This window comes from Chelonia mydas, chromosome 6 (assembly GCF_015237465.2).
Source record: "Chelonia mydas isolate rCheMyd1 chromosome 6, rCheMyd1.pri.v2, whole genome shotgun sequence".
In the NCBI taxonomy this organism is placed as follows: domain Eukaryota; kingdom Metazoa; phylum Chordata; order Testudines; family Cheloniidae; genus Chelonia; species Chelonia mydas.
This window is the reverse complement of record NC_051246.2, coordinates 101,577,192-101,598,860: the sequence shown is the minus strand read 5'-3', so window position 1 is coordinate 101,598,860 and position 21,669 is coordinate 101,577,192. Positions and strand designations below refer to the sequence as shown.

Below are 21,669 nucleotides of genomic sequence, written 5' to 3'. Positions count from 1 at the left end.
AAATATATCTAGGTTTAAAGAACTGACCTATTTCAACAATTTTGATAAGGAGTGCAGGCTGCAGTGAAGGTTAAGAACCACTGTTCTAGGGATAGAAATGTTGCAAAAAGTGCAGAAAGTTTAATTCTGCCTGCGAATGGTAATTTGGCAGGTTGTTAATATGGACCAAAAATGTCATCTCATCTCCTCAGTTATTGCTGTGTCAAACTGTATGCATTTACTTCTTTTTAGCTTTCCTTGCAAGCCTGTTAACCCAGCCTCTTCATTTCTGTTGCTCATCTCCAAAACTCCTAGGATTTCCTCATATTTCTGGTGTAGAGATCACTGTTTGCTGCAGCATCCTGTGTTTTCATTATGCCCATTTTTGTTAAAGCAACTGTGCCCTAACTTTGAAGCTGTAGTGAATCCAGTTACCTCATAAGAGAACATAAAGGTTAGCACAAAATATTGATTCTTCCTGAACATTGCACAGGATTAGGCATGCACCACATTGACAGGAGCAGGAAATAACACACTCATTTTTGCGCTCTGCACCTGAAGAACAAGTTTTGCCTTTGTCTCTCTCAAGGATCTTGCCATCCTGCCAGACTCTATTAGTGTTCTGATTTTTGACAATGAACCACCTTGTTTTAACATGAAGACCATTTCTCTGGTTTTGCTGCCATCATTGTTTTAGCACTGGGTATTTTCAGAGGGATTGCTGTTTGTGAGTAATTTGCAAATTTCTGTTGTTTTTCATTGTCAAGTATATCTTTAAAATTACCAGATCAAAGTTACTGTGCTTTCCATTGCTGTGCAACAGCCTTAACTGGACAGATAAGTACATACATTTTCACTGCAATTTTGATTGGATACAGTATTCATCTCTTAAGTTGATAGGTAGTGTTGCTTTACACTGTTTCATGTTCGTAGTAAGTGATGACAATCGTTTGTGTCTGGAATGAAAAGTGCTCTATCAACTAAGTTAACTATTGTATAGAAGAGTGAAAATTTAACTGGTGTTAAAAATTATTAAGGTGTCTAATCTTCCATCAATGCACAGCAGATTTTAGCAGCAAATTTGCAATATTACAGGGAGGTACCTCAGTGGCTATGTAAGAATGATCAGAATGTGATTGCAGAAATACAGAGTCCCCAGCTCTCTTTCTGGGTTTTCTTGTGGTTACATATTAGGAAGCTCAATACTTTTGGGAAAAATATATGCAGAATTTAATATACTACAATGCTTATGGAATGTAGCAATATCTAGATAATCAGGATATTATAAATATTGCATTTCACTCAGGTTGTGGTCAGAGGATGAGTAGAACAATTTGAAGTAAGTGATGAGAGATTCTTTGTGACTAAAACAGAGTAATCTAAGCAGTTTTCTTTGTTTGTTCTCATAGGGGCGGGAGATTACCAACTTGTTCAAAGCACTCACATGGCAAAAATTCAGAAGTCACAACTGTTCAGCAGATGTCAGGATTTATAAAATGTAGTTATCTTAAAGGCAGAATCTTCTATATATGCTGAAATCCACAAGATCTCAAACTGAAAATACACCACTTGTATGTCTGGGAAAACAGTTGTGTTATCGTAGCCTGAGTCATCTCAGTAACACCAGCTTTTGAAACGTAAGAGAGTGTTACTAATAGACTAATTTTATGAATGTGACCTTTTCAAAAGGCTGTTTTAACTGACATAACCTACAGACTTTTTCCTAAGGTGTTCTTAATGAAAAATTTTGGTCAGTTGTGATTCTAATAAACAGTGTCAGATAATAAGATAAGAGTTCATTTAAAAAAAAGACTGAACTAACCATTTTTATAACTTCCTGGCTACTATTTATATTGAAATACCTAGTCCAGTAAGGATGGTAAACTAGATTTAGGTTTACTACAAGATTAATACAAAGTATAGGAGATTTATTTAGGATGTACAGACATCAGAGGTACTATATAACTGGCAAATCCAATTTAGAGTACAAGAGAAATTTTATAAGTTGCTCACAGTAGTTAGTAAGTTATATGAGATTGAAGGTCTTATTTTCTGAAATCTTCTGAAGCAAGTCATGAAGCCAGTAGCTCGATGAAAAAATTCAAACCACTAATAGGTAACTAGGCAATTTAATACACATTTGAAGTGTTGACAAAGACATTCAATTAAAAAAAAAATCATTCTGAAACAAATGTTTTATTTAGAAATAAGTATTTTATTGACTTACAACTAAACACAGTCCACCCATCATGCTTGGAGAGGCCTTTGAAACATGTGTTGCCATTTCATGTATTTTGAAAGTGAGAAGAGTCCCTATGTGGACGTAGTTAATCTAAAGATAAAGCCCCTCTGGGGTGCCTTCTTGTTTCTTATAGAGAACATTCTCTTTTGATTTTTTGAAGTCTTCATTAGTTACTTTCATTCTGCGTTCTCTCAAAGCCATCAAACCAGCTTCTGTGCAAATTGCCTACCCAAGAGAAAAGCTGATATTAATTGCTAGTTATAGACAACTAATTCAAACCACACATGCATTACTGTGACACACAGTTTTCAAATATAATTTTCTAGATGCTAGTGCAAAGAGTAACAAAACCATGCTAATCATTACTTTCTATATTAAGTTATGAAGCTAATAAGACTGGAAATCAAGTTCTTTCTACACCTGTATTGAACAAATAGTTCTGTTTCCAATCCAAGCAGTGCTTGCATGCCAACAGGAAATCAACCTTTACAATATAACACTTTTTCCAAGGAACAGCTAACATTTAGCACAATCCATAACTGTACCTCTTTGATCTTCAACAATCTACTAAATTGAGGCTGCCAGTGTGTGATCACTTATCAGCTAAACAGAACTTTAAGATGGGTCTCTAGAGGTGAAATTGCAAGGAGCCAGAATTCCTAGTCTCAAGTCTGCTACTGACCTGCTGCATGGCTTTAGACTAGACAAGTTACATTATTTCCATGTAAAATTTTTCTCATCTACAACTTGGTGACAGTACCCTGTAGCTTCACAGAGCCTGTAATGGTGACTTGCTTCAAAAGCTTTGGATGAGAACTGCATTGTAGCTAAGAACTACTAGCCAAGACAGCGCCTCCTCCAGATGGGGCAAGAAATATTGGGTTAGATTCACAGAGGAACTTTGTAATCGTGCCTAACTTTTAGGCTATACAACAAATGGGGATTCACAAAAGCCAGCATGCCAGCCGCCTTAGCATCTCCCATTGGCTATGTACTAAGCTTCCCTACCCTCATGGAGTTCAGTGCCTCCAATGATTTTGCAAGAGGAGGCACTCCATGAAAACTTTCAGCCCAGTGGTTAGGGTACTCACCCGTAATGTGAGTGACACTGCTTCAAGTCCCCCCTCTGCCTGAGGGGGAAGAGGAGAGCTGAAGAGTGCCCTAACCACTGAGCTATGAGAAGTCTGATGTGGGGTGCTCTCAATCTCTCCTTTTGAAGTTGTTCCACTGTGGATAAATTATCTAAAAATAATCAGTGAAGGAAGGGGACGGGTCCAATGACTCATTTATCTATACTGGAACAGCTTCAACAGGAGACACAGAAGAAGCCCCACATCAAAATATCCTTTGGGCTAAAAGTTATGAGGGATGGTCGCCCAGCAAGCTGTTGTGAGAGCTTGCCGAAGGCGACCCAACCCAGTTAATCTATTTCCCCACAGTTAATACATCACACTGGGGATGAGGCTGCACTGTGCATGCGCACAGACAGAAACCCAGGCACCTATAGGGTGCAGCAGCAACTGTGCAGGGGTTTTGTGAATCCAGTAAGGTCTGATCCTGGGATTGAGGGAACTAAGTCCCTTTGTGAATCTAGCCCCTTACACTTTAATTTCTACTCAACCACTGCTAACACTTGCATTTTCAGCATTTAGAAAAACATGCTGCTCAGCCATTAGAAATGGTGTGGAAAGTAGAGTTTTGGTACCCACCTACACAAAATGAAGAGGTTTTTATGGCACTAGGGCAGGGTGCAAAACTGTATGGAGGGCTGGGTAGGGAAGGCTGTGCCTCCCCAAACAGCCTGGCTCCTACCCCCCGTCTGACCCCCTCAGAACTCCTGACCTATCCAACCCCCCTGTGCCCCGTCCCCTGACGGCCTCCGCAGGACTTCCACACCTATCCATCCTGACTGCCCTCTGCCCCATCCAACCACTCCCTGTCCCCTGGGACTCCCTGCCCCCTTACTGTGCTGCTCTGAGCAGCATTCGTGCACCTTACCTTAATATCTGCGCCAGACAGATCATCTTTAGCCATAATGAGCTCATCTAAAGTTACATCATCTGCCAAAGTCATCCTGCTTGTGTGGATCTGAAAGATGCGCTTCTTGGTCTTTTCATCTGGTAAGGGGAACTCAATTTTCCTATCAATACGCCCTGTGTGTAGGAAAGACATTTAAGTGATTCTGGATTGAAAGCAGTGGAGTTTGAAGTGCTCTGTCCCCTGAAGAAGTACAGAATGAGCTGTCACTGTTTCCACAACCATATTCTGGAAGAAAAACTGAGGTCAAAAGGTAGGTGAGGCTCCATGCTCATGAGAATATGAACAAGCTGTGACCATTTTATTAATGTTTATGCAGTGCTGCACTGTAGGGTCTGTGTGCAAGACAAAATAGACAGTCACTGCCCCAGAATGTTTAAATGACAGAGAACTACTACTAAATAATCATATTTAAATAGAGGAACATAAGAATTGACAAACTGGATCAGAGGGAAGTCCATCTAGTCCATTATCTTGTCTCAAAGAGTGAACAGCTTCAGTGGAAAGTGTAAGAACCTCACAGTAGGTAAATGTGGGGAAGTTTCCTTCTTACTTCCCGAATCTCTTGTTGGCTGCTTTTACAACTTTACAATATAGTATCTGTGCCCAGCTCAAGTTCTGTTGCTGCTCAGCTTTTACATCAGATTTTTAATATTATTTTTCAAGACAAGAAACCCAAATAAGGACTGAATCCTATAGATCTTTAAAAAGAAACACCATCATCCAGCCCAATCTTCTCCATTCCCTATTATTAAATTCTAACCAAACAGGACACTCCTGCCTCATACCCTGAAGGTTGCCACGTCCTCGCAAAGGAAGGAAAGCAAATTCAATAAGTAAAAACTTGTCACAGAGAACATCCTGGCACTCACCCTTTCCTAGTGAAAACAGGCACCTGTTAACATGAGTGAGGCTTAAAGCTCTTAAATGCTTAGACTTTTATTTTTCAAACTGTGGAGCTCCTTTGTATACAAGTATTCTAGTAACCTTAAAGTTCACTAGCTTTATCTGTGAATTAAATACAAGTTATCAAAAACTAATCACTTCACATTGTGTTTGCACTGAATTAAGTGCTTGGATAGTTTTACCTTTATTATAAAGCAGCATACTCCAGAGCAGACAGAATGGTAGGTGCCAGGTTTATACTCAGAGAAAAAAATAAAATCAGCCCAGAAATTATGGTACTAGTATTTAACACTGGTGTTCTATTTTTCAATAGCTGAATGGAAAATGTGCTTCTGGACTAAGAGGAAGGATAGCGATTAGGACAGACATCCCTACCAAAGGCATCCTGCATGAACATGGGCTAGATTTACAAAGGAATTTAGGTGTGATGAGGTGAAGCATCATCACACCTACCTTTTCAGCACCTAGAAAATCACTGGGATTCTCAAAGTCTGAGATAGGTGCCTTAGAAGGGGATTCACAAAAGCCAGCATGCTAGGCTGCTCCTCATCAATGGGTGATGTCAAGGCAAGTGGTACATCCTCATCCCCACCCCTCTCAGAGTTCAGCACCTAAGTCTGGGCTGCAGGGAGGCACCTCCCACTGCTTGAGACTCTCAGTACAAATCTTCTCTTAGCAGTGGGTGCCTATGCCATTTTTCAAGGAGGTGGGGGTGCCAGGACCTCTCTTATAACTTTTAGACCAGGGGTTAGGGTACTCACGTGGGATGTGGAAGATCCCTGGTTCAAGTCCCCACTTTGTCTGAGGGGAAGAAAGGATTCAAACAGGGATCTGCCACCTCTCAGGTGAGTACTCAACCATTGGACTATGAGATAATCTGATGCGGGCCTCCCTTATTCTCTCCTACTGAAGCTGTTGCACTGTGGATAAATAATTTTTTAAAAAGTCATTGGAGCAGGGGGACTGTATCCTGGGTCTCCCATGGCCCAAATGAGTGCCCTAACCACCACACTAGAGAGTCATTCTTATGCTTGTTCTCGCTCCAGCCTAGTGATACTCATTTATTCATGGTGGAACAACCTCAACAGGTGAGACTGAGGGAGCCGCACAGACTATTCCATAACCTAGTGGTAGCAGAGCCCTGTTTGAATCCCTTCACACTTATGTGGAGGTGCAACTTGAACTTGGGGGCGAGGGGGTCTCCTGAATGAGAAGCCTAGCCCCTGGGCTAAAAGGGAGGTCTTCCCCGCCCCAGCAATTCCCTAGTATTTTGGGTGAGCTCACCTATGGGACCCTGATCTGGTAGGTGAGCTCTGAGCCGCTCACTAAATCAGGCCCCATAGGCGAGTAAGGTAGAGGAACACCTTTCTTCCTCTAGTTTATACATTGTTCTGGGGGCTTAGGCATCTAGATGTCTAGAGGAAGGCTGCTGCATTGCACAGCAGTACACGCAGAAATATAGGCATGTAGGGAACTTTTACTGTGAAAACTTAGGTGCCTACAGCATTCTGGGGCAGCTGAGCAGGGCTTTTGTTAATCCCACTGTGACCTGATTTGTGGATTTAGGTACCTGAAGTGGAAGTTAAGCACCTAAGTCCTTTTGTAAATCTAGCCCTTAGTCATTCTGCCTCAGCTCCCCATCTGTGAAACAGGAATATCACTTCCCTTCCTCACAGGGGTGTTTTAAGGATAAATACATTAACAAATGATGAGATACTCAGGTAAAGGTGGACATATAAAATACCTAAGCAACAGCATGATACATGTAAAATAATTTTCATATTCTTCCTCGGGAGTAACTATACATAATGCAATTTCTCCTGTAACTGAAAACTATCCTTTTTCTCCATGCACATACATCATGATTCATATTTTACATCCTGTTCCGGAGGACTGACTTTTTCTACTCCTAAATCAATATTCCTTCTAAGCCATAAAATGATTATGGAGAGTCTCAAACAATGTTCTATAAAGAAAGGCAGAAATGAAATTCAGTACCTGGTACAAGAAGCTTTTTGGAGAAAATGCATAATAAAAAGTCTCTTACCTGGCCTGATTAAGGCTGGATCCAGTGTTTCTATTCTGTTTGTGGCCATGATAACTTTCACATCCCCACGGGAATCAAACCCATCTAATTGGTTCAGCAACTCCAGCATCGTACGCTGGATCTCTCTTTCGCCACCAGAATTTGAGTCATATCTTTGAGGAAGGCCAAGAGAAAGAAATATAACCAAACCAAATTAAATCATGTACAAAAGACACTTTTCTTTACCAATAATAAAATGATCAGCATATCAGAAATAAATGCTCTGATAAGCTACCAATGATTATAAACAGCTTTTTTCTTCAGAGCTTAAAACACACAGGTTATATAGGAATGTAAATATGCCCTAAAATACAAAAGCTTTCACAATAGCTCAGTTTATACACCACCTGGGTCCAATAAGGTAAGCAGAAGACAGAGAAACATCCTTAAAAAGGGACACCCAACTTTAAAGTCATATTTCTGACTGAAAATGTTGGATCTTCTGCAGTTACAAGTAACACTGAACTGAAAGATGAGCAAATATTATTGTATTTTTCCAGTGTTTACTTTGTGCATCAGTGTGAATAGTTAGTTTGTCCCTTAATGAAAAGGCCCTTATAAATAAGGAAGCAGAAAAATCCTCAATTTTTTAACAGGAATTTAAAACAAATTCTAAACATATTATTTAGAAGGGTGTGTTCTCAGAAACTGATTATTTAAATTAATCCATTTCCAGTTTTTCATATATGCACAGATTTTATGGTCAGAAAATATTACAATCACCTTTGCATAGAAAAGGCCACAATTTCACATGATTCCTGCATCTAGTCCAATAATTTCGGGTTGAACCAGAGCCTACATTTATCCAAACCCCTCCCCCCTCCCCCTTTTTTTTTTAAATCTAAGAACTAACATGACATTTACAAACAATCATTCTGCTGGTATATAATGCCCCTTTCCCTTACCCATTTTTCAGTCTTGTCTATTTACACTATAAGCTTTTCGGGGCAGAGACTGGGACTAGCACAAAGGGGCCTGATGCTTGATTGGTCCCTAGGCAGTACCATAATAAAAAATTAGAACATACAGTTTAGAAGCACATCCAATCTTGATGTAAAGACGCAGAGTGATGAATTCCTTGGTAAGCTATTCCAATGATTAATTACCCTCAATGTTAAAAATGTGTGTCACTTCCAGTTGGACCTTTGCTGACTTTAGCTTCCAGCTGCTAGGACTTGACAGCATCCCTCTAACAAGCTCTTTGCCTGTGCTGATTCAAGTCAGACCCACAGCATGTTTTACTGCAACAGTTTTGCGTTTTTTTTTAAAAACAGAAGTATGAAAATGGCACCTCCAGACATCCCAAAATGTGCAAATATATACTGCTATTTCCAACACTTTGATTTTTAGGGTGATAATGGGCTGCTTTAAGGACACCTTAAGCTGTGAAGTGCGTCAGTCCCAATTAAACCTTGCTGCATCTTTAAAACAGCACAGCCTGGATGCAAGCTGACATTAGTTCAGTGTGACATAATGGCTCAATCACATGGATCAAATTAACTTCTGTTGTGGACAGTTTAACAATTAAAAATGCTATAAAAGTTATGGAAAGTTATTGAGCATGGATTTTTACCATGATACACCCAAACAATTAATTTTAAACTTTCAGACAGCCCTGCATATCTACATAGCAGAATGTATAGACGAGCATCTACAGATATATATAAAATAATAACAATAGAAAAATAATTTAAAGTAATCAAATGTCATACTCAGCTTATTTGTTACACAAGCCATCTCTTTCTGCCTAAAGCAATCCATCATTACTGTAGCTATAGCAGCTAACTTTTGGCATATCTTTTTACAAAAAATGTTTTGAGATAAATTTTGAGTTTTGTAGTAACTGCTTCAAATTTTACTAGTCAACAAATGGAAGTGTTATTTACATTAAAAATCATCTAATCTATCAAAATGGCAATGATGAAAGGAAAAATTCAACACAAACTCACACAAAAGGAAATGTTTCAGATAACTTCCCTATTGTTCTTGACAAAATTATTATATTCAGTGTGGAAGCTTAAATGCAATACACTACCTTTTTGTACCAATGGCATCTATTTCATCAATAAAGACGATTGACGGAGCATGCTCCTCAGCTACACGGAACAATTCACGCACAAGTTTTGGACCATCACCTAGGTACTTCTGTATAAGCTCGGAGCCAACAACTCTCAGAAAGGTTGCTGAGGTCTGGTTTGCCACTGCCTTGGCTAGTAAGGTTTTACCTATTATCAGTTGTAAAGAAAGACTGCAGTGAGTTTGCAGTAACAATTATTAACTTTAAGAAAAAATACTCATGAAATACAGAACAGTGCTGATATACTAAGTCTAATTATATTAAAATTACAACAACGCCTAAGACATTGCAACGCTGAGCATCACAGCGCTGAACTTTTAGGTACCTAGAAAAATCATGAAACAACACTGCAATGCACAGTGATTGAGTTAGGCACACAGGCTTCCTATACAATGAATGGGGAGGGTTAGGTGCCTTAGAACGTGATCCACAAAAGCCAACATACTAGGCAGCTCCTCGCCTAAGCCAAACAATGACGGGCGTATCCTGGAGACAGGCATCTACCTCTGCTTAGTGATCCATGAAAGAAGACCTGTCTCTTTGAGTCAAATGGCTTAGGTGCTTAAGGCATTTCTTGCAGAACACGACAGGTGCAAAGTGACCATACCCTGAGCCTCCCACATCCCAGGTGAGTGTTGTAACCACTGCAATGCAGAGTCAGTATCTCTCTCTGGCCCAATGACTATTTAAGTATTTATTAACAGTGGATCAGTCGTTGGGCCAGCGAGAAACAGACTGAGAATGACCCTGTAACCCCAGGGGTAAGGCATCCATCTGGGAGATGGGAGACCCAGGGTCCAGTCCCCATGCTCCAATGACTCAAGTATTTATCCACAGTCAAACAGCTTCAACCAGAAAAACTGAGGAAGCCCCACTTCAGAATATCCCATAGCTCAGTGATTGGAGCACTCTCCTGAGAGGTGGGAGACCCCTGTTCAAATCCTTTCTCCAGCAGAGGGGGGAACTGAACCTGGGTCTCTGACACCCCAGGAAAGTGCTCTAACTACTGGGCTAAAGTTATAAGGTGGGAACCACTTCCTCCTCCGGGAAGACTCTGAACATGCCTGCCAGAATGGGCTGGCTACACGTGACTTAGGCAGATGAACACCTATCTTCCCCCAGCTTGTGAACTGCTCTAAGGCTTATGTGGGAGATAAGCTTCGGAACGCCTACAGGGAGGCAGTAGTGTGCATGCCCACAGGAAAAAAACTCAAGCGCTGAGGGAACTTTTACCTTGAAAACTCAGGCCCTAACCTCATCCAGTAGCTATGGGGTGTGGCAAGAGCTTTGTGAATTGCAGTGGAGCCAGAATTGGGACTTAGGTGCTTAAGTACCTTTGTGGATCTGCACCGAATACCTTAAATGGGATTAACTGAGCATACTTAAAGTTACTGTTATGTAGGATACCTGTGCCAGGTGGGCCATACAGAATTACTCCTTTGGGTGGCTTTATACCCATCTCTTCATAATACTCAGGATGGGTGAGAGGAAGCTCCACAGACTCCTATAGCATAAGAACAAGTATTAAAGCATTTTACAAATATTAACTACACCTCTACCCCAATATAACGCTGTCCTCGGGAGCCAAAAAAAAAAAAAAAAAATCTTACTGCGTTATAGGTGAAACCACGTTATATTGAACTTGCTTTGATCCACCGGAGCGCGCAGCCCCGCCCCCCGGAGCACTGCTTTACCGCGTTATATCCGAATTTGTGTTATATTGGGTAGCGCTATATCGGGGTAGAGGTGTAATTAATCTGCACAACAGTCACATGAAGTAATTGAGTATTACTGTCCCCATTTTAGGAATGAAAACATTAAGGCTGAATGGATGCCCAGCCAAAGGCAACATAGCAAGTAAATATCAGAGCTTAATTTAGAATTCAGGAATTCTTGGCTCCTAATCCTGTGTGCAGAGCACTAGAGGATGCCTCTATAATCTGAGGATTATTCAACAAGAGAAATCTGGTTTCCTCAATGTGTTAATTACCAATTATTAAGGCCAACATTTTCACTAGTGTTTTGGGTGCCCATCTTGAGTCACCCTTAAAAGGTACCATTTCAGAGGGTAGGAACTCAGAACTTTCTGAAAATCGCGTCTCTTTAAAGTGAGGCAAAATAGGACTCTCAAAATAACCAGTCACTTTTGATCTAATTGTAAAAAACTGCTAAGGCTGAGGATTTTAAATGTACAAAATCCCAGAAATGTCTTGGGTTCCACAGCAATTGTGACAATTCATGCACAAGTTTTGGATCATCATCTAGGTAACTTCCTGATAAAAAGAAAACCTTTAAGTATCTGTTAATTAGATAAATTACTAAATATGAATACCTTAATTTCTTGAATCTGGTTGTCAAGGCCACCAATATCAGCGTAAGTCTCCTGAGGGGCCTTCTCCACTTTCATCACTGTAACTAAAGGATCTGTGTCATCCATCAGGACTCCTATCACAGCATGAACCTAGTCCAAGTGGTATACCAATACCAAACATAAGTAAAATAGCATGCAGTTTACTGAAGAATGATCCTAAAGATAAAACACAAAGCTACACAGGAATCCAAGATTAAATGTATACACATTCACACAGCAACATGAAACACACAAAGCACTTATCAGGGTGGATAAAAATCAGTGATTTTTTTTAATTTAAATCAGATTTTTTTGATAAAATGCTTCCTTTGAGGGAAAAAAGATAGTTTTAATTAAGATACATTATAGCTCAAAGATATCATCATGGAATAGGGATTATAAATTCTAATTCTATAGTATGAGACAATATATTCATGTAATGTTTAAGAAGAGTTCTGTAAATGAGTTCCAATAGTTCATGGATTAAGGACCCAATTTTATGGGGTTCCAGAGGCTTCTGTACAGATTATTTAGGTTAATCTCTCTATCTACCCAATGGGACTCAGTGCTCAGTCTAGAAGATATCATCAGAGATGCTTAGTTTTGCAGTTCTCAAACTGTGGATTTGTGTCTCCAGAGGTAACATGCTTGTTAACAGCAAACATGATTTTAAATAAAAATAAAATAAAATAAATAGAGGTGAGAAACCTCAACTCTACTGGCCCTCTGCAAATTTTTGTACACAGAGTCAATCCCTTACCTCTCTCTAAAAGTGCAAAGTTTCAAAAAGTTCAATGAATAGAAGATTGTTGGGGACAGAATAGATCTGGACCCGGAGAAGAAGTGTGGAGAGAAATGTGAGAAGCGAGGGACATATGCTTGTTTTGTTAAAATATTATATGTTTGCTGTTGAAGAAAAAAAATCCAGAATACTTAACGTTGTTGTTTTAGTTAAATAAAACAATTTAAATGTCTGTCTGGTAACGTTCTCCTCCTAATACAGCATGGCAAGAAAATCCTCGAAATATTAATGATTAACCTGGTGAATTGGAGATAGTTCACCTCCCAATGACTTCATAAATATCTGCTTCAATTACCTTTGGTAAATGAAATACCCAAACAATCATTCTTTTTCTGATATAGCTGTAAAACTAATCTGAAAAGTTTTCAAAATAAATCACTGTTTAAAAATGCAGAGTGTGTAATTTCTAAAAATGAAACCTACATCTATCTCTGAGTTGTGAAGAATATGTTACGGTTATAACAATCAACAAGAATGCACTTTTATGTAGAAAGCCATGATTAAATCAAGTCTTCCTGACTAGTGATTTAAATCAAATCCACCCTGGCACTTATCCTTGGAGCTTACACTATGGTACCCTTGTAACAGATTCCAAAAACAAAGGCTAGTTCAGAGGGATACTGGAACTTGCACACCACTCCATCTTCATATTGTGAGACAACTTACCTTATGATTGAGCAAAACGGAGCAGCCTGGTTCTAGAAGATCTTTGTCCACAAAAGACAGAATACTGACATAGTGCTCAGATCCCACTGATGTAGACACTATAGCGTGATTATCATCAATAATCTCCTCCAGGGTACCAACAGACATTGGGGTTCCTCTCAGGTCATCCACCTTTGATCTCTCTTCCTGCAAGAAACAAACAAGCAATAGTAAAGAATTAAACACACACAAAAAATTAGCTTCTGCAAAACATGTATTGTACTGTTTTAAACATATATACTAAAGAACTACTGCCTGCATGAGGGAAAAATGGAAATTCATTACCCAGTTCTTTTGACAACTATTTGAAGAAAAAGGTTTTCTACTTCTTGTGATGCGGTACAGATCCCATGGTCCCTGAAAATGTAGCTTCCACAGCAGAGAAGGATAGGAGCTCTCTTTTTGGAGCAGCTAAGAAGCTAAATCACTTGTTTAATCTCATGTTGCTTTATGCCTCTGTAGCTTATCCTATAAGAATGTGTACGTGTCTAACGCATTCCTTCCCTTCTCTGCTGGCTGGCCACCTTGGGGAGTTCCACCTTCAGAGACCCACTAACCAAAAACACATGCCCCACCTACAATAAACTGTACCAAAACTCAAACCATTAGTCTAGTCCCTAATATTTCTGAAAGTAAACTCCTCCATCCTCTGTTCTTCAACTAGGGAGCCGCTCAGTAAGGAGACTGTACCTTCTATGCTTTATTAAATACAATTAAAATAAATATTAAATATTTAGTCTGTTTTTTATAAATTTCAGTCACTATTTCCAAGTCTTGTGCATCAACTAGTTTATATTGTTTAAAATTTTACTTTGAAAGATCTAGGTTAGTAGTATTTCCGTTTTAATAAGAGTGTAATAATTTCCTCAAGACTTACCTCTTGCTTTTCTTCCAAAGGTTTCATCTGTTCCTGATTTCTGATAAATTCTTCCTCCATAAGTAGGTAATCTTTAATTCTCTCTAATTTCAACAATTTGAGTCTGCATTGTGTGTGAGGTGTCACTGTAATGAAAGAAGTAGAATCACTGTATATCTGACTCCCATTGAGATATGGTATAAGCTATTCAGTAATTCACTGCTAGAAACTGTTGGCCTAATCCTTATTAACAGGCCAGTCTGAATCATTACCCAAAGACCTGTAAACTAAGAAATCCACCAGCAAATCTTTTCAAAATACTAGTTACTTAAATGAAAGTTTCTAACCAGATTTTCTCCCAGATGTCATAATTACCTTCCACCACAACAGTCTCTGGGGTGATGGCTTTAGGTGTGTGTTTCTATAGATCTACCCAACCACTACCAGGGTTTTCAATGGCACATCAGTGGACGAGTCAATACTTCCAGAATCTAACAGGTAAGGTAAGAGTGTATCAAGCATAGGTAGGCACTGCAGACTAAGAACATGCTCTGGCAGCCATAGCCACCACCACAAAAAGGCTCCAGTGGCCTAGAATATGGATGTAATTTCCCAAGGGGTTTCCAGCCATCAGGCAACATAGTAAATCAATATTCTACTCCACTTTAGAGACAGTGGAGCACAAGAACAGCCATACAGGGTCAGACCAATGGTCCATCTAGCCCAGTATCCTGTCCTCTGACAGTGGCCAATGCCAGGAGCTTCAAAGGAAATGAACAGAACAGGCAATCATCGAGAGATCCATGCCCTATGTCTACTCCTAGCTCCTGGAGGTTGCATCCCTGACCATCTTGGCTAGTAGATTCCATGAACTTATTTCTTTTTTTAAACCCTGTTATAGTTTTGACCTTCACAACCTCCCCTGGCAATATATTCCACAGGTTGACTTTGTGTTGTGTGAAGCATTAGCTCCTTTTGTTTGTGTTAAACCTGCTGCCTATTAATTTCATTGGGTGATACCTAGTTCTTATGTTATATGAAGGAGTATGTAACACTTCCTTATTCACTTTCTCTACACCACTCACAATTTTACAGACCTTTATCATACCCCACTTAGTCATCTCTTTTCCAAGCTGAAAAGTCCCAGTCTTTTTAATCTCTTCTCATATAGAAGCTGTTTCATACCCCTGATCATTTTTGTTGCCCTTCTCCGTACCTTTCCCAATTTTACTATATCTTTTTTGAGATGGGGCAACCAGAACTGCATGCAGTATTTAAGGTGTGAGCGTACCATGGATTTATATAGTGTCATGATGATATTTTCTGTCTTCTTATCTATCCCTTTCTTAGTGGTTCCTAACACTTATAGCTTTTTTGACTGCTGTTGCATATTGAGCAGAAGAGAAAAATTCATAGAAGAATCACTAAGTCACCCCCGAACAAAAACCAGTGTTAAAAATTAATTAACCACGGTAAAGAAAAGGTCACTTCAAGCTAACAAAGCAGCTGGCTATCAGCCAGTCAAAAAGTACAGCCTTGAAACAGAGCAAGTTCAATAGATCAGTTGCAATACATCTTAAACGCCACAAACCCTAGAAGATCCAATTCTAGAGAGTTTAATGTTTTTCTCCTTCTCCCCCTTTTACTAAAAGTCAGCTGGAATAGCATTACTGAATGCAAAATTTCACCACTGTTTATAAACAAATCAGGAACCACAGTTTCCTTTTTCCCTTGTCTTGCCTCAGTATTCAGGCAAGTATTCAGTCCGGATTCTGAATGCTCCTTCCAGACCCCCAGTGCTTCACCCTGATGGAGAACTTCAAAGAAAACAAAAATGCCAGCCACAATCTCACAGCAAAAGGCTCAGTTCAGGAGAATTTCACAGGTCTTCCTTGAACTGGTGCTATATCCACACCTGTGCAAAGCACAGTATACACATGAGTTATAGAAGTAAAGCACAGTTTGTACCAGTGCAGCTTATTCCAGCTACAACAAATTGTGTGGAATCAGAGTAAATCCTGTTTGCTCTAGGGCTTGCACCAGCATGCTACACCAATGGTTGAAAACTTAGTACAGAAAAGGCCATAGATACAAACCAAATTCACATGTCCTATTCACAGCTAAAGCTTCACAGAATAAGTGCCAAAACAAGAGTTCTCCCCCTTGACAAACTTCCAAATCCAGAAAGGGCCTCTGAAAAAAAACAGCCTCCAGAACCACCTCATTCCACTTCCCGATTTCATTTAGTTTCATTCTGCAAGTTTCATTTGGGGATGGCGGGAGAATTACAACAGCAGCAAACACATTCACATAACAGAGCAAATATAACTGCAAATTGTTAAGGACTGTGAGCAAGCACCTTCACCACAACATTCCATAATTTAATACTGTATGCCTTGTTAGTTCATCTGTTCAGATCCTCTGCAACAGTTAAAAAACTGCTATACTACTGTCCATTTGTCTGCCATGTATCTGTGTCACTGTCCAACAACTGGACAGAATATGAAACCCACTCAAACATATGTGTGCTTTTTACAGAGAATAAATCCTACTGGTCCTGCACAAGGTCAATGTTTCACAGTTTACTGATAATTCAGGTGAATACAAAATTTACTTTTGTTATTTACACAGACAGAAGAGACTCTCAACATCACTTCTCCCAGCTCCTAAATGCATGTGAGAGTCAGGCACTCTTTTGATTACTCCAATGCTACTCCAGCTAAAAACTATCTTCCCCACTTCTGATCTCATTTCATAAATTTTCTTTTGGGTGCCCTATACAGTGGTCTTCAGAAAAAATTAAGAATTATTGAGATTATCTCTAATAACTTTAACCAAGCAACAGGGAAATTATTTCTAATAGAATCTTTACAGTGTTACCTTTGGTTTTACAATTTAGTCATGAGATTTAGGCTTAATCCTGCAGTAAGATCTGTGAGAGCAGACCACTATATACCCTTGTGAAGCTTGCTACATGATCAGAACCCTAGATCCCACAATATAAGAGCTTTGTTAGATTGTAGGAGAAATAAACATACTTACCCAATGGAAGTTTGCTGGCTGCATCTGGTCCCTTTGTTTTCTTCTTCTTTTTCCCCACTCTAGTTGGAACTGGAGGTTCATATTTCTTCTTCTTATCCTTTTAAACCAAGTAAGACAAGCACAAAACAAAAATCAGAATAACTACCACAAGAACGAGCCACAGAAATCCACCACAGTTCCAAGCTGAAAAAACTCAATTTGAAAGTGAACTACAATGCAAAAATATATTGGGTTTGTGCCCTTTACTCCTCCTTTATGATGTATAACATATAAAGAGGGAGGCTTTAAAAAAACAACAACTTTTTTTCCTGCTTACTTTATACATTAGATATATCAGGTCTTGAGTTGCCTCTTTCTGATGAAGGACTTTGCCAATTTTTGGAGAACTAGGAATCTGATGTCCCAGGAGGCTGAAAGCTGAACTAGGCCTCTGCAAATGAGGCTTAAGAAAGAGAGGAGGTTGACTCTCAAGCCTCGTCTACACTAGAGAATCACACTACAGCTCTCTGCACTGGTGTGAGTGTAAGTTGCAGCAAGGCAAAGTGTTTACACTAGTCATCCTATTTCACAGTGCACAGCTTCCACACAGAACAGAACACCTTCCTCTGTTGCAGCAGCACAGCACCATGGAGACTTATCCCAGTGTTATTTTACATCATAAAGGAGTAGTCAGGTTTTGCAATTGGTTTACTTTGCAGTTTAGTCTACATCCAAATATATTAAACTCAGTTGTTACTTTGTATATTTATAAGTTTGCCTGCATAAACAGAATTCTAACTCAGAAGAACTCATTTTTCTTCCTAAGCCACAAGAAAAAAGAACTATATTAATTGGATTTTTAAAAATGCACTTGCACCCATGAACCTAACGTATGTACACAAGTGCTGACTCAGTACTCACAAATGAGGTATCTGCCTGCAGATTTTGGAAAGTCAACTCGTTTGTGACCAAAAGCTATTTTTATTTCACTGCTTGTAAATAAGATATTACTGCAATGTAATATTTAGTGCCTCTCAAACAGCTTACAGAGCAAGCCATTTTCTGAGTAAACCATGTGAGTTCTTCTAGAACATGCATATGAAAGTGATATTTGGGGAGGCTAGGAAATTTAAGCAAAGGGCAAATATTAGGCAGTTTTGAGTACAAGGCACAAAAGATTATTTAAAAACCCACTGCTGAAAACTTTGGAAGTAGTCATGCAGTTCACCCTATTAAAAAAGGGCAATTGATGTTTCATTATTTACCTTGTCATCCTTCTTGCCACCCCCAGGACCATGTCCACCACTTTGACTTTGACCCTAAAGGAAAACAAAGATGACACCCAAATGAAAGCAAGCAAGCTATTTGTATCTGGAATACTAAGAATCTTGAAAGACTCAGACTCTTATAAAAAGAATATGTAACTAGATGCATCTTAATAAGGCTAAACAAACTCCTGGTAAATCCTAGAATAAATCAATCTTCTCAAGCAGGAGAGTTAGTGAAGGAATTTGAAGAGTGGAGTAATATGGATTGACCAAAGGGCAGGGAAGATTACTTCAACAACTATGTTTTGGACTGATACAGCATTGCACTAGCTTGGTGCATAATGGTTATATCTCCTTCCTTTGAAACATAAGGTATTGGCCACAGCTGAACTAGATATGCCAGGAAGATGGTAATCCCTATTTCCAAGGCCTGTCAACTACAGACTTGTCAGTCAATAATACAACTAATCACATAAAGCTAGTGTACTCATCTGTACTAAATCAAGGATTGGTATTAAAGCTATTGAAAAGAATGTACTATCAATAAGGTTAAGATTTTGTCACCGGTATTTTTGGTAAAACTCAGGTACAGGTCACCAGTTTCTGACTTTTTTTTTTTTTTTTAATTGCTTGTGACCTTCCCTAACTTTTACTAAAAAATAATAGTAACAAAATGGGGCTGACTGGGGGAGGACTGAAGCCCAAGCTGGGCGGGGAAGAGGGCGGCATGATAGCCCGAGCCCCACTGCTAAAGGAGAGGGATCTAGCACCTGCCGCTCATGGCAGCTGGGAGCGGCTCCGTGCTGTCGGGCTCCACAGCGGCTAACAGCTCCAGCCCGTTATCCTGGGGTTGGACAACATCACGGAGGTCTCTGAAAGTCACAGAATCCATGACATAATCTTACCCTTCACTAGCAGACACGGATGTTCATTGAGCAAACTGTGTTATTAAATCCACAGGTTTTTATATGACTTTTCACATTTTTAGTGAATCAGTCTATAAAATAGGTTAGCTTTTGTTAATCAGTTAAGGCAATGAAACAATAAAGTTGTGTATTTTAATTGTGCATTGTATGCTTAATACACTGTTGTCAGCTCTTGGGATTTTAGGTGTTTTTCTTGAAGCACCAGCTACTAGAGTCATGTAATAATATGAATAGGAGTACTTGTGGCACCTTAGTCTCTAAGGTGCCACAAGTACTCCTTTTCTTTTTGTGGATACAGACTAACACAGCTGCTACTCTGAAACCTGTGATAATATGAGCATCTCAGCTCCCATTTAAAAAAAACCAAACAGGTTTCTAGGCCTCGTGGTTGTGAAAACCTGAAGATGTGACCCAAGTGTTGTCCAAAGGCTCAGACACTGAAAAGCAGATTAAAAGACCCAAACTTGTATTTTAAAAACATCTCAAGAATTTTAAGGTCCTTGTGGTTTTTAAACACTTTGTGTTAGCAGTATGCTACACAGCACCTCACAATGTGAGCACTTAGAGATCTACTGATGAAAAATGTTATGTCAAAATTAGATATTTTTGTGATTTAAACACAAGATCAACAAACCAATTGTGGGTGTGGGAAAGGGGACAGGACCCGGCACCAGCCCGTTTGTTTTTTCTCCATTTTGCTGAATGCCAGGCAGGCCGGCCTACAGAAAAGGAATCTTTTCAGTCTCCTCATGGGGTAGCGGGTAAGCAGGGAGACTGCCAACATGGGTGGCAGCTTTGCCCTTCCCACCCTCCCCTGTTTCGCCCGTGCCTTGTAGCAGCGGGGATCTGCCCATTCGCTGGCCTGCAAGGCAGGACGAGGGTCTGTGCCTGAGGGGGACCGGCCCCTCCTGGACAGGACTCTGGGGAGAGGATGCTACGGCTTAGAAATAAATTGCCTCCCGAAATCGGTAAATAACCCCCCTCACGCCATCGCCCCCCCCTCACGCCCCGCCGACTCCTGCCTCGCTCCAGGGCCGGCGGGGCAGGGGCCTCAGAGGGGGATGGGCGATGACTCCGCATAAGCCAGGCCGGCGGGGGAAGGGACCGGGGGCCCAGCCTCCCTCCGTACCCCCCTGTCCCTCGGTCTCCTGGCTGCAGCCCCATGGTTACCGGTGGCGGAGAAACAGGCCCGGTGCTCACTCACCATCCTGCACCCACCAACGGAAGCGCCGCGGCGTACGGGACCCGAGAGGGGACAAACGGAGAGGCTAAGGCAGAGGCGGGGCCGCTACGGAGCGCAGGACGGGCCAAGCGCCGTCGCGGAAGGAGTGGGGATGGGGCGTGACGAACAAGAAGCCTCTGCCCAACCCTGGGGACAAGGGACGGGTCGGGGCAGCGCGAGGGGTCACGTGACGCGGGTCGGGCGCGCGCGGCAGGTTCGCGGAGCTGGCGCTGAGTCAGTGGGCGGCCGCTCTGAGGCCAGTGCCCAGGGCAGAGCCGTCCGTGCTGTCACGTGGGGACTTTTCCTGCAGCTGCTTTTTGGCTGAGTTAAACTCCCTGTGTTTCCTGAAGGGATGTTCCTGACCTCGCTGGGTCCCTTTGCATTAAGCCTGCTTTCAGTGGCATTTCACACTTCCACCCAGTTTACTATCATCTTTGGATTTCACTGACATCCATAGAATTAAAAATCAATCACCCTGATTTCCACTCTGAAGGTGCTCCTTTTCTTGTCTCACACACACCCGAGTCTAAGAAACATGTTGAACCAACCTAAAAAAAGACAGGTTTCAGAGTGGTAGCCCTGTTAGTCTGTACCAGCAAAAAGAAGGAGGAGCACAGTGGGTTTTAGCCCTCGAAAGCTTATGCTCAAATAAATTTGTTAGTCTCCAAGGTGCCACAAGTACTCCTCATTCTTTAAAAAAAAAAAAGACAGCAATTCTTGATATCATTAAATATTGTAATAATATACCCCACTCTCTTCTAAGAAACTAGGCAGAAGCTAAAGTTTAACCAACTATTCTAAAAAACCTTTATAGATTGTTCTTTATCTCATCTCTAAGTATCTCAGATCATTCAGTGCTGGGAAGACCACATTTTTATTCCTGTTGGAATTCTGCAACAGTACTATGGCTCCAAATGCAACAGTGTCAAATGGATGGATCTCGTCTCTTTCTTACAACAGCAGTACACAAGGAAAGCTGTAGAGGGCTCTGTATAATTAAAGTTCAGCATGATACTAAAAAAAGAACAGGAGTACTTGTGGCACCTTAGAGACTAACAAATTTATCTGAGCATAAGCTTTCGTGGGCTACAGCCCACTTCATCGTATGCATAGAATGGAACGTATAGTAAGATATATATAGATATAGCTATAGATATAGATATGTACACATACAGATAAGTTGGAAGTTACC

The 21,669-nt window shown here is 40.5% G+C and overlaps 1 protein-coding gene across 2 annotated transcripts; it reads right to left on the bottom strand.

Annotated features, from left to right (window-relative positions):
- Window positions 1–2,173: 2,173 nt before the first annotated feature.
- On the bottom strand, window positions 2,174–20,673 carry PSMC1 (proteasome 26S subunit, ATPase 1). Of its 2 annotated transcripts, none has more exons than XM_007055456.4 (11): window positions 20,460–20,673; window positions 18,327–18,380; window positions 17,083–17,179; window positions 14,062–14,186; window positions 13,146–13,331; window positions 11,660–11,788; window positions 10,735–10,831; window positions 9,286–9,475; window positions 7,212–7,363; window positions 4,220–4,374; window positions 2,174–2,446 (listed from the first exon to the last, which is right to left on the bottom strand). In XM_007055456.4, the coding sequence occupies exons 1-11, from the start codon at window positions 20,460–20,462 to the stop codon at window positions 2,312–2,314; spliced, it is 1,323 nt and encodes a 440-aa protein (XP_007055518.2). In that variant the 5' UTR covers window positions 20,463–20,673; the 3' UTR covers window positions 2,174–2,311. The 2 variants fall into 2 exon arrangements, with proteins under 2 accessions (XP_007055518.2, XP_037756754.1); XM_037900826.2 differs by having other exon boundaries at window positions 20,426–20,581.
- Window positions 20,674–21,669: the final 996 nt, after the last annotated feature.